Genomic DNA, 13,842 nt, shown 5'->3' with positions numbered 1-13,842 from the left:
ATATGGCAAGAACAGTCTGAGTTCCATGCATTGATTAGACACCGTTTACCTAAAACCAGAAAAAGAGGTATCCAGTTGTAGAAAGGCAGCGAAAAGACCATTGCTTCTCTCTTGTGACAGATGTGTTTGCTGAATTCAAAGAAATGAATTGTGTCTTCTCCTCAAAGTAACATAAATATGGACTGGCCCATAAGAAATGTGAATAGAGCAGCAGTTGGTAACATTTTCTTTTCTTAGTGGTGATACAAAACATATATGCTACACAGAGTTTATGAAAATACTGAGATCAAATCCAGAACCCAGCTTATTTTTCGACCTGAGGGTCTTCATGCTGGAGGACAGGCGGGGATAGCAGAGATTCCTCATCCCTGCTTACACGTGGTTTAGTTTTGGTGCTGGAATTGTGTGTAGAAACATTTTTCTTCATATTCTGGTAAACCTAGAATTGGGAAGAGGAAATAAAAGATATCTTCTGTTATTACTTATTGTACTTGGTAAACTGCTTTTCCCCTTGTGAAGCAGGCACTTGTAAGGTACAGTCCACCTCCTCTTGAGGGAGAATCACACTTATACCTGCCTGTTACTTCCCACGGACTCCAAAGGGAGTCCAGACAACTGCCTAAGTGAGATGGATCTTATCCAGCCAAAAAGAGCTGGGTTGAGGAAGGGCACTGGACCGCAAAGGAGGATTTTTTTTTCTAGGTACAGTGCTTTGAAGTTACTTATCAGTTTGCCTCTATGCTCGGCAGCATCTGCCAGGCTAACAGTCTGCAGAGACGCTCAAGGCTGCAAAGGCAAGAATCATTCATAGCTCCCCACATCCCAAAAGGTTAGCAAGGACACTGCACTGGGGAATAGTGTCTAGCCCACAGTGGATACCCAGGTAGGAATCGGTAGTTTTGAAAGGAGTTGCTTATCCTCCCTGAGGAAGAGGTCAAATCTGTTAAGGATGGAATATGACTTTCTCAGATCCTGTTTATTATTTTGACCTTTGAGAATGATATACAGCCCTCCGTCTGTGAGGATGTGGCAGCACGTACCTATGGTGCCCCCCATGAGATCCCTGGCAGGTGGCCCGGGCTCAGCTCCCCTCCCATGGCAGCTATCAGCATCACCAAAGCCAAGTGCACTGGCTCCTGCACAGGGGAAGCATGGTCCTGTAGCACAGGCTGAGAGAGTTCAGCCTTCCGGAGTCCCGGTGCAGGCAGCGGGAGGAAAGACATCCTCATCAGGGAGGTCAGGATTCCTTCTGATGGCAGAAAAAACTTCCCCAAACTCTTACATAGATCCCTGGGGAATAGCTCCATAACACAACGACACACTTGAATAGAAACCAGCAGACTATTTCTCAGCTTATATGGGGCTACAGAAAAACCCCCAAAACATTTTTCTTCTTTCTGTATTTACTTACTGCTCCTTCTGCCTCAGCCAGCTGACAGGCAAGAGAGGAAACCAGCCAAGAAAAAGAGGGTCTTTTTCTGGAGTCAAGGGCCCAACAGGACTGCATCATGCGATAGCTGCAGGAGCAAAGAGGTGACACAGAAAACATGTTAGCTGTTGGAGTCTCTGTGAGTGACTACATGGAAGTGCAGAATTTGGATGGGAATCACGGGGCACCAGAACGATTTTATAGAAAGAGGCCAGATTTAGCATGTTGCATCAGAGGAAAAGATACAGAAAGATTAGGAAAAAGGGTGAAATGAAGAACATGGCTTTACTGGAGTCCTTAGCAAAATCCTCCTCGTAGGATTGGGGCCAGGATTTCACCCTGGCTGGCACATACTGGCATGCTAACCTTGTTTTCCAGCTTCCGTAAAGAAAATGGTAGGAAGAGAATTCCTGTCTGACTCTGGGGCTGAACCTGCTCCTTGTGGACTCTGTAGTCTTGAAGACAGTTTTCACAGCGAGTCTTTTTGTGGAATTTGCCATCACAAAAATCTTTCTGAAGTTTAAACACCACCTTAGAGATTTTGCAGTTTCATCAGGGACCAGTGCAGTGCCTAGCTGCTCAAGTCCCTTGCAAACTTACCAGGTCAATATATTCCCTGGTATTTATAAGCCCCACAGAAATCTTTCCTGGGTGAATCTGTCAGATTCACCCGTACCTTTAATGCCATTACAGTCTCTACATGGAGAGGATGAGAATGGTACAGTGCCATAGCAAGGCACTGAGTCCCTAAACTACCTATGAAAATGTTTTCCAGAAGAGCTCAGACAACCTAAAGTCCTTCACTTTCCTCCATGCTCCAGGTCTCGTAGCTCCCCACCCCCTTCTCTTCTCTTGCCCTCTGGGGTCCGCCTCTAGACAGTCCACCCAGACACAGAGGCACAGGCTGAAAATCGTGTGCTGAGAGCACAGGAATAGCTCCTGCCAACTCTTCCTTATCAGGGTTTTTCTCTAAAAGGATCCCTAGCCTCCTGGAACTGAATCAAACACGCTAAAGCTCAATTTAAAAAAAAAAAATTAGAAAAATCACCAAAGATTTAGCTAATATCCAAAATGAATATGGTGTAACATAGCTTTTGCAAAAAGAAAAAGGAAGTCTGTGATCTGAGAACAAGAAGTTCCCTGGGAAAGGAAGGCACAATTAAATACAGATAATAAATTAGTCCTTTCAAATGCACATAACCTTTAGTGTTGATCATTTCTGCTTTAGGACAAAACCTACATGATCAAGCAGCCTTGTTTCAGAGTTAGAGGAAGATCTCACCTTTTGCGATTTTTTTGAGCAAGGTACAGTGTACAATAAGTAAAAGGTCATACAAACAGTCACCTAGTAAATATAAACTCCCACGCTGTGCATCACTCAGGAAATACACTTACACGTCTTTTGTAGCATAATACGGTCGGTCCATTTTAAATCCACTTTGTATTAATTTGTAGAAGTTTGTATCAACCTGAATACCAGGGTAGGGATTTACACCTGTGGAAAATATTGGAGAATACCTGTTAATTCAGAAGTTGCCAAAACCACGCAGTGCTCTTTTGTCGCGCTACAGAACATACCCAAAGAGAATATTTCCCATAGTAATATTCCATAAGACCAGACATCACTCTTCATTGTGTACGTCCTCTCGAATAAGCTTTCAGGAGCCATCCATTTAACTGGTAAACGAGCCTGTACAGACAGGGGGGAAGGAGGCCAGGTCATGCTATGACACAGGCTTTCTAGATGACTTACTGTAGTTGTCACTGCTTGAGCAGGATCAATTCCTGTTTGCTATGTGAAAAGCTGGGCCTCTCTTAGTAGCCCCTCTAAATTTCCCTTATAGAAAGAAATAGGCATTTCTAAGGAGCCAATTCATCTCATCCATTTTAGATGACTATTTAAGGAAGAGATGAGCTCAGGCCTGAAAGACCCTTCTTCCCTCCTCTGAATTCCAGAGTAGCTCAGATGGAGATGTCCACCCTGCACTTCTTCATATAGCCGGAGGATCTGGCGTACCCCACACATATGCTATTGTCTCTGTACTATTATTGTCCGCAACAGAAAACAATTCCCAGCACTTCCATCAATGGTTTCAGTGCGCTTTAGAAAGGACATGGGTACCATCTCATTTACAGTACTAGCTTGATTAGGTTAATTATAAGCTAAGAATTTGCATTTGCCAAGGGCAGGAAAAAGTGAGATTTCTGCACTGTCTATACAGATATCTATAAAGCTAACAAGGAATTTGAAAATGTAAAGCTTCACTTTCTTGGTTCCTTATCCTTCTTACAATGGTATGAAAAATAGAGAGCATTCAGAAACTTACATTGCCCCTGACGATGTAGTTGGAGTCGTTCACTACATCTCTGGCAAGGCCAAAGTCACATATTTTCACCACTTTTCCATGGGTCACTAGTATATTCCGGGCAGCGAGGTCTCTATGAATGCACTTAGAAGGAAAGGATGGGTTAATGCTCTGCAGCATTTAGTATCAGAAGGAGATAATTCCTTTGTCTCACACAGAGCTGTCTGAACTGGTGCCTCCTTCCACTCAAACAGTTTGGAGAATGAGCAAGCTGGACAGTCCCCGGTTGCTCGTGGCAAAGGTGGGGCCGGAGCAGGCAGAAGGGTGCAGTGCAGCCACTTCTTACTCAGGGTCATGCCTAAAACTGCAATCCAGTCTTTGCTGAAAAGCTGGGGAAGGAGGTCTAGTTCAAGCCTGCCACTGTGTGGCTCTGTTCTTCAGTCTGCCTTTTATAGACTAACCTATTTTTACTGTTTTTTCTATCTAACCAATTTGCTACCCTTCACCATACCGATTTGGACTCAAGAAACTCCATTCCTTTGGCAACTTGATAAGAGAAGCAAAGAAGGTCTTCAAAAGTGAGCACATTAAAATCCTCTTCTTCATCCATCTGTCTGCTTGCATGCTTAATTTTATCTGTGAAAAATAACCAGAAGTATGAGTTTTCCATGGGCTTCCTCACTCTCTGGTTAATTCCACTGACTGTTGTAAGGATTTTCACGTGCTCCTACCGAGAACAACATCACAAAGAGCATCCTTTGCTCAGACACAAAATAAAGGAAAGAGAATTTTCATACTCAAATGCTATGTATAGCATGACCAGAAACATAAGCCTCTGGTCTTAAGTGTTGTTGAATCCTTCTCCGGCAAAATTCCTGCCAGGAGGGAAGAGAGACATATGATAGAAACGGGCCTCCTGTGTCACTGAATCTAGTCTATTTAAATCAATAATATAATAAAGACAATAATAACAGAATTACTAGAGATAAAAGCAACTAATCCCTTACCTTTCTCAGAATACAGCACAATCCCATTTGATCCAGATGTCACATTTATGTTTTGACTTCTTTGTGTGATTTCAAATTCATCCTCTCTGCATAGAGTTGTATTCACATCGTACTTCAGGTGAGTTCCCTTCCTGGAGTGGGTGACACATTTTCAAAGGTTACACACAGCGGATCACATAATCTTCTACAGATAAACCGTTTTGCAGTGAAAAGCATGATCAGTTATTGCTATTAAAAACCTGGGCACAGACATGAGTCTTCTCAAAACTGGAAAGAGAAACAAGAGATTGCTTGTCTTTTGCAGTCCAGTGCAAGGAACATCATAAGGAGAATCAATCCTCAGTTCCTCCCAAGGCATTGCTTATTAAAGTATGTGAAGGCACATTCTTAAGAATTCAATAATTTCGCCAGTTTACAGCACAGCTGAGAATGCAGCTTAAAAAGAGACAGTAGCTTTATAAAGTATTAAACTTGCTGAATGCTTTACCTGGAATTTTGGTCCAAATGGATATTGTGGTAAAAGCTGAAGTTGTGCTGTTTAAAAATATCCGTCAGTGTCCAGTGAAACTTTTCTCTTTTGCTCCTTAAGTAGTTCAGAAGGTCACCATAGCAACAGTATTCAAATATCAAGTAGATTGGTCCTGAAATAGTTGGAAATGTAAACGCCTCCTGCTATCTATAGCACTCTCCCCATTAAAGCCCTAATGATGCTCCATCTTCTCTCAGGACTAATCTGTATTAAACAACCCAAACATCTTCCCTTCCTGGGTAGATAACCTGTACTGATGGACAGGTAATGTTTACTGACTGTAATTACTGACTGTAATGTCCCTTTGGAAAGCATGTAGCGGATTTTCCCCTGTGATGCATCTCCCAAGGAGGATTGCAAATCCCTATGAAGGCACAAACATCCTTCCCCGTACTGATGGCACTGGGGAAGGACAGCACAGGCTATAAAGATGCAACATATTGTCTAAACTATACATGGTTCAAGCAACAGATGACCCCTGCTAATTATCTTGATGGTGTGAATTGGTATCCTTTGACCTACGCCCTTTCATTTATCTGCACTACCTTCATGCTCTAGAAATACCCTTTTTTTTCCAAGAAGGCCACCTGAAACCTAAGTGTGCTTGCTGAGAGAACCTATAGGAGGGAAAGACCTTGCAAGGGCATGTGTGTGAGTGGAGCACTGGTCAGGCCACTTTCTCAAGAAAGGAAAAATACCTCCAATTCCCGACCAGGCAGTGCTCGGAGGAAAGCCATGACAAGCCAGCAGGAACAGAGCAAATGGCCCAGGGAGAGCTCAGAGTGGTCACACATCACCCCTGCAAAGTTTTACACTGGCATCACCCCTTCTGGCTCAGAAAGACCGAATATAAATTTGTGGACGTTTCTGCCAGACAGTCCCTGTCAAGCAAGGTAGGGCACACTGTGAAAAGCCTGTAAAGTCTCTCAGAGGATGGATGTGAAGTCTTGAGAGCCATGTAAATGCTTCTGAACACGGGACTTGGGTAAGGCTGGAAGTGTCCCTGCCCTCCCCTGCCAGACTGAGCAAGTCTCCCCTGCAGCTCTCCTGCTTACACCATCACGCTTACTGAGTTTTCCAGAAGGCAGTGGCAGCCTGTATACTTTCAAATCAGCTAAAGCCACCAACGACGATCTATTTCTCTGCTTTCCTCTTATGCCTCAAATGTCTTTGCATGACAGTATTGGTGTTGATGCGAACTGGGGAAACAAGACTTATCTTTGGTCTTTCTGACTTAGTAAATATCTGTGGCAGAAGATGTGTCAAGTTTTTCAGTGGCAGGTGTTACAGTTCATGATACGGGCAAACTCTGGGTAAACCCTGCCCTTTCCCTGAGGTGATCTGTTCTTTAGCCTCTCTCCACCCACTCCTGTTCACTGCTGGATTGGCCAGAGAGGGAGTTCTTGGGACAGGAATATTCACATATGTTGCCGCAATGATATCACAAGTCACACAATAATTAATTAGTAATAATATCTTGCATTTTCATCTTAGCCTATCTTTGCTTAGTTCTTTCCATCTCCAGTTTATTTTTACATTCAGTCCTTTAAAAAGTTGTCTCCTTCGTCATTATTCACTTCTCTCCTCTTCTTTCTTTGGGTGTCCCCCCCACCCCTGCTCTTTTTTCAGTTTCTTTTCTTTCCTGTCTAGCCTTTAGCCATTTTCCCCTTTCTTTCTACAACTTCACTGTTTGGTGAATGATTTAAAGTTCTTGGGACAGGAATATTCACATATGTTGCCTCAATGATATCACAAGTCACACAATAATTAATTAGTAATAATATCTTGCATTTTCATCTTAGCCTATCTTTGCTTAGTTCTTTCCATCTCCAGTTTATTTTTACATTCAGTCCTTTAAAAAGTTGTCTCCTTCGTCATTATTCACTTCTCTCCTCTTCTTTCTTTGGGTGTCCCCCCCACCCCTGCTCTTTTTTCAGTTTCTTTTCTTTCCTGTCTAGCCTTTAGCCATTTTCCCCTTTCTTTCTACAACTTCACTGTTTGGTGAGCCAAATGATTTAAAAAAAAATTCTTATGTGAACAGAATCATGTGGATACAAAGGTACCTTACACCAGATAAGCTTTTCCTTTTCGCGTAATAAACTGGCCTGTATCAGTGCCATCACCACTGCAACAGGAAAACCTCTTCTATAGAAGGACTATTGTATCACTTCATGCAAGTTTGATTAGAAAGGATCCATTTCTGTACTCATGCACAGCCTTAACTTTGATTTCATTTCATCTTCATCTTAGTTTGCACCGGTGTGGAGCAGCAAAATTGGTTGGGCAAAGAAAGGATTCAGGGGTGAAGAAGGGAAGAGCAGCTTGAGGAATAGGTGATTAATTATGGCTTGGATGTTTTTAATACTGCTTTCAGTAATCAATTTTTGATACTTCTTTTCTGTTCAGGAGTCCTCGTTAGTCTGAACATTTTAATTGGTACCTTTCCACAAGTTACCTGACACCGTACAAGCTCCTAGTAGGTTCACAATATTTTCATGGCTTCCAATGTGAGTCATCATTTTCAGCTCAGACATCAGAGCATCTTTTTCTGAAGCATCAGGTTTTTCTGTAAAAGTAACAGAGATTTGGAAATCTTCAGCAAAGAATTAAAAACACAAATGGTTGTGATGCTTTGTCACATGCAAGTCTTCATTTCAAATTAATTGGACTGAAAGTACATTTGGGAACATCCTAAAAATTTTTGTGCAGTATAAAAAGATATAGCCAAAGGTGGAAAATAAATGTGTGCGTGAGTGTGTATCATTTGAATGCTTGGGAAAGCAGTCATAAAATGTTAATATTTGTCATTCTTAGGCTGGCAAGGAATGACATCAGTGTATTAAGGTGTTCACAAGCACAGAAAAAATGGCAGTCAACCCTGTTGGAGAGAAATGCTAAGAGAAAAAAACATCTCAATAGCCCTATGGCACACAACGAGTTGTGATCCAATAGCTAAGAAGGCCACCCTGTGTTTCAGTAGTAGCTTTAGGCTTGTTTTTCAGCAAGCATTTGGTCCTCATGATCTCAGTGAATTGGGGATGTGAACCAAAATGATCAAAAGGAACTTCCATAAAGACAACCGCAAAGGAGTGGACCAAGGAAGCGTAAAGCTGATGCACATGTGCAAATAGGAGACGAAGAGGTGCATGGCAGTGCTGGCAGGAAGGGTCTGTGTGGGCACACAGGTGAGGAGGGTGCTGGTGCTGCTGCCGACATGAAGCTCATCCCGTTATGTATCAAGAGGGTTGTGGTACTTGGAACCCAGAGAGGCAGCCCTCCTCCTCTGCTTGCTGCCAGGGAGGCTCGCTTCTGGACGCTGCTTTTATGAGGGGTCAAGAGAGTTTGGAGAGAGGCCAGAACAAAGCAGCAAGGAGGATTAGAGGTTTAAGAAGCCTGACCCATAAGGAGGGATGGAAAGAAATTTCTTTGTGTTATCAAGAAGAAAAGACTACAGGAAGATGTGCGGGAAGTTTTGCAAAAAAGCTAGCTCAGACACAGGAGGTGAAGGGAGTGCAACAGCTAGACAGCACTACAAGAAAAAGGGACCTTACACCAAAGTCCACAGTCACCAATGTGACCAGCAGGCTAATCTGCACTATGAATTTGCATTTGTCCTCTTTAGAGCAGAGCAGCTCCATCCTTCCCCACACAACGCAGATCTCTGGCGTGTAGGACAAAATGCCACACACTGCAGGAAGAAGGCACTTCAGCAATATCTTTCCAAACTGAAACAGGATTTTGAAAGCACTTTTGAAAGGATTTTGAAACCAAGCATTTGTGAGGTGTAACTGACACAAGTCTGTATATAAAGGGATTTCCGACACCGCTTCTGCTTTGGAGCCGCTAGAATATATCACTGCTTGTGAAAGGCACCCAGAGTTTATCATACCTTTTAGCATTTTGACTGCGACCTGGACTGAATCTCCTGCATGGCTAATTCCATAAGCTGTCGCATTCACCACTTTCCCAAAAGCCCCAGAACCGAGGACCTGTCCTACAAGACACAATATGCCAATATTATTTGCAGCTGCTACAGCACAGGCTACTACTCCAGCATTGTGGGTTGTCTTGTGGACTGCTTACCAAATTCCAGATTTTCCCTGGGAAATTCCCATTTGAGATCATATTCAAATTCTCTGAAGTCGATGTAGATGTACTCGTTATCTGATGGGCCTATCATCTGAATCATTTGCAATTGGCTTTCATATCTAAATTGCTTTGGAAGGAAAAAAAAAGTGGAATAAGTCTTAGAGAGGAAGAAACAGCCTGGTAGGAACAAAAGAAGAAGGGGCAGGTATTTATGTTTGCTTTTACCTTTTTGTATTTATGAAAAATGAATACAAACAAAAAAGCGATCAATAGGAGGAAAAATCCAACAGAGACATAGAATGCAGCATTGTCCGGGGGGGAAGAAACAGCTCCTGCAACTTTAAGAGATACATATTACTACCCACTGAATCAGAGCTTGTGTGTACAGCTAGAGGTGCAAGGAGAACCCACGGTGGCTTGGTCAGTTCTGCCAGTTTGCAGTCCTCTCACGCCTGAGCCTCCTCTGCACGGGGAACGAGATGGAGCCATATACAAGGCAAGGAGCTGGGCAGGAGGCGTTAAGTGCTGGGTAATTCTGACATCTGTTTTCATTCCAAAAAAATGCTACACCAATTAATAAATCTAAGTGCACGGAGGTGTTGCTGTGATCCATGGATTGGACATCGTGAACGTAAACAGGAATAAACAATTCCTCTTCTCATCGTGTCTCCCTTCTCTCCCTGTGCCTTCCCCCAAGCAACGTACATCAGATACCAAAGCACCAGTTATCAGCGGACGGACTGTACACAACCTGCTTGGAGCATTGCTCTGCTGCTCAGCCAGGAACTCTCTTAACAAGTCAAGACCATACTATAAGACGCCGGTGGGTAGGTGAGTGTTACATGAAACCTGCCCTCATATTCTGGTAGTTTCTAAGAGCATAAGTGTTACGCTTACTTTCTATTGTAATTTCAACATAAATGCTCAAACTCTATCAGTGGTCACAGCTTCTGCCAGCTGTTGTCAAAAGCAGCAAACAACTTGTTTATCCATGACAAAGGAAATCTCTGTACTGCAAATATCTGTGTACTTCAAAACACCTCCCAGGTGCCACAACATGTTCCCTGTAACTGAAATATTTTGCCCTGTGGAATGTATATGGTCTTACAAGTATAAAGTGCATGGGCAAATAATCATATTGACTTTCTTGTTCAACAAGGAAAGAATCTCTCATGCCCTCGACAAGGAGGGAGATTGCACAGCAGTTGCCAAACCAGGGCTTAGCCTTCTGCAACCTACCTACAGCAGTTTAAGAAGGTCTCTCCCCTGGTACTCTATCCTGCTTCCCAGAGAGGGACTGTCCCTTGAGTGGGTCTGCTGGCTCAGTCATGCACTTGCTCGGGCATGCAATGACCTCCATGGGGTGAGGAGAGCTCCCATGGGCTTTTCTGGCAGCACCGCAGTGACCTCCAGGAGAGGAACAAGAGCCAACACCTGCCACCAGCTACCAAAGTGGCTTCAGCTCTTCCCAAAGCTGATGCCTCCAGGTTTCAGGTAAGGATTACCAAGATGAAATAAAAAAGCAGACCTTAACATTGCCATGGCTCCATCCTGCACTTCCTATTCACGTGAAATTTCTGCTCATTTTAATGAGGGAGGCCCCTGCTTTGGGACCAGAGAAAAGAGACATGTGTCTCCCATTCACCCACCATTTCCCACACGGTTCACACACAGTGCTTGTGTTTTACCTGCAATGCTGTTGCACAGTCAGCCATTTAGCCAGATAAAAAGTTCTACCACGCCAGCTTTAATTGAGAAAACCTGTGCTAAAGCACTGGCTTAGTGTACCTGACAGGTTAATGAAACTCTTTTCACAGGCTGAACCAACAGAATTGTTTGCACAGCACTCAACAGAGAAGGTTGTTGCTGTCTCCTTTACATCTAAAGTACTGCTTGAAATCCATGACCCCAGGGATCTCCTCTCTGGCAAGAAGTTGTGAATCCCCTCAGTGATTTCTTCTGTACAGCTGAAAAAGAAAGCAGACCAGTTTTGATTTTTGGCTCACAGTGGCATTTTCCAAGGGAGAAGGTGGGATATTTCAAAACATGTCTTACGTCTGTGTTGGAAGGGAGGGAGGGATAGATGGGCTTGGGTTTTTTTTGTCACTGTTAGAGTGAGGCTTCAGAGCAGGGAGGGATAGATGGGCTTGGGTTTTTTTGTCACTGTTAGAGTTGCCAGTCTCATTTTTTGGTGATGGACATGGCAGGGTCAGCAGGGGATGAACTGGGCTCCCTACCTCCTACACTGGGCTCACTCCCACTCTCCACCACTGCCCTGGCAGGGCACCTGCACCCCCTGACCTCTGGGACCTCCACCAATTTCACAGCTGACACGACCTCCCCACCGCATCTATTCCCACCAGTTTCACCTTTACCTCAAACACTTAAACCACTGAGCAGCTCCAAATGAGCCGCTACTAAAACATAAATACAAAATGAACCCACAGTAGAAGTTCTAACTCCTTTCCCTGAAGGTATGTGATTTCAACCATGAAGTTTCTCTCACTCAAGATGGAGACCTTCCACCCTGTATTAATGACTTATTTAAGACCTGACATGTAGAAAGAGGGAACATTACACTCGAGGGAAAGGAAGGCCACACAGAGATAATTTTGACTTTTAGCTTTTCTATCATTCATCAACTTACTGTCTAATTCACTGTCCACATAAATAAATGAGGAGGTAAGTAAATAAATAAAATTTATTCAGCTTGACACATAGTACTATCTTCTACATGTGGAAGTTCCCAAGAAATGTCACAGCATTTTCTTTCCAGAAAGCTGTTTTAAGGAGTATTTTAAACTCACTAGCTGGATGTTTTCTTTCCTTTTCCATTTCTGTACAAACAGTTTGACATTAGGAAGCCTTTTCAGAAGTATGGATAAGAAAATGGTCTAGATAAATTTTTATATCTAGTTAAAATACTTAGGGCTTTATCCACAATCTTCCAAAAGACAATTTGACCCAGTACTCTTCTGCACCGTGGGATTATTAGTTTTTTGGCACATCTAAAATAAAAACTGCAGAACTCATAAAACAGCTCAAAGCTGTTTCAGCATCTCTTGAAATTTTAGGGCCTGACTCATTGCCCTAAATAAACAGAGGAAATGGAAACACTCTCGCTAACTTTACTGGAAACACTCTCACTGACTTTACTGGCTTTGGTTACAAGTCACTGTAACAGCTGCGTTAGCCCAAGCCTAACCAATTCATCAAGCCCATATTAACTAGTGCGTTCCCTGAATGCCCTCTAAGTTTGACAGGCCAAGAGAAAAACTTAGATTGGCCTTTGTAACTACCTAACTGTTGATATAAACCCAGTGGGGTTTATTTCAGCGTAAAGAGCCTGAGATACAGATCTTTATAGACTTCATTTGATGCCAATAAAAAATTTGAAAACTTTCCCTAGTTTTGGTGATCCGGTTCCCCTGGAGTGGGCCACCATGTCCCCTTGTACAAACGGTCAAGGGTGCGTTTTACACTCAGTTTCTTACAGGCCAGTCTTCATTTAACCAAGGATAGCTCAGATACGGTCTTCGCAATGAATCAAAAAGAGGGAAGATTATTTACTTGGATGAGTTCAGTTCAGGACAGTTCCTCCAAACCCAGGATGAGGCAGGGTAACTGTCAGCGATGCAGGAGATCTGCTTGAACAGCAACTGCATCGTTACTTCAGGCTTTCCTGCAACAAGGTAACACAAGACAATTTCTGTCAGCTCTTCAGTGACAAAACCCTTTACGTTTATGTGGCAATGCTACCTCTGCCAAGACCAAGATTTGCTTCTGTGTTTTCAAAATAACCCACCCGCATGTCACTGTGAGAGCTGGGTGCAGCCCTCAGTCCTGCTCCTTCCTCCAGCCCTGTGCCTCGGTTCTGTGGGACAGCAGTGTGGGCAAGGCAAGGGGAGCAGCCACTTCTCTGTACGGGCTCAGCCAGACCGAAACAGTGGCAGAGCCGAAATTAGAAGTCTTGACTTCTGCTTTTCTGACTCGGAGCAAGCAGTCGGCCCTAGGACTCCCCTGACACCCCAGTTCTGGGTGTCTGGCTGCACAAAATGTGCACAGAGGATCCCTGTATAAATAATACATAATAAATAATGCTCCCTGACCTAGAGCAAGGGTGAGATGCTGCAGTAACGTGGCAGAACTGAGATAACCGAGAGCACCGGGCAAGACTGTGCATGTGTGCAAATCATGGGCAGGGGCATACGAGGCAGTGCAGCCCCGATGTATGTGTCACACACCAAAGGGTCTCCAGACTAACTGCATTAACTCACAAATGCCACTAAGAAAAAAATGACATAAACACACCATAGAAAGCTAACACCTGATGAGGATATCTTATGTGGTCTCTACAGCAGTCACACATATTCTGGCTCTGTAGAGTTAGAATACAGTCACTGTGTTTTACTGAGCTCCTAGGCTTTGTGGTTTCCTTAAGAAGTATTAATTTTATCAGTATATGACTAATTTCTCATATTC

General features: G+C 43.4%; 1 protein-coding gene across 1 annotated transcript in view; it reads right to left on the bottom strand.

Moving 5' to 3' along the window:
- Positions 1–304: 304 nt before the first annotated feature.
- Positions 305–13,842, bottom strand: part of FLT3 (fms related tyrosine kinase 3) — a 40,726-nt gene continuing 27,188 nt past the window's right edge. The window contains 14 exon segments of the mRNA XM_019474855.1: positions 305–439; positions 1,412–1,517; positions 2,825–2,924; positions 3,008–3,119; positions 3,757–3,879; positions 4,247–4,371; positions 4,743–4,873; positions 5,230–5,383; positions 7,727–7,837; positions 9,161–9,265; positions 9,355–9,487; positions 9,586–9,698; positions 11,149–11,327; positions 12,931–13,042. Of these exon segments, the coding sequence (XP_019330400.1) occupies positions 305–439; positions 1,412–1,517; positions 2,825–2,924; positions 3,008–3,119; positions 3,757–3,879; positions 4,247–4,371; positions 4,743–4,873; positions 5,230–5,383; positions 7,727–7,837; positions 9,161–9,265; positions 9,355–9,487; positions 9,586–9,698; positions 11,149–11,327; positions 12,931–13,042 (1,739 nt within the window).

The sequence above is a fragment of the Aptenodytes forsteri genome, unplaced genomic scaffold, assembly GCF_000699145.1.
Source record: "Aptenodytes forsteri isolate BGI_AS27 unplaced genomic scaffold, ASM69914v1 Scaffold155, whole genome shotgun sequence".
Classification (NCBI taxonomy): domain Eukaryota; kingdom Metazoa; phylum Chordata; class Aves; order Sphenisciformes; family Spheniscidae; genus Aptenodytes; species Aptenodytes forsteri.
Note: the sequence above shows the minus strand (reverse complement) of the source record. Positions and strands in the feature narration are given on the sequence as shown.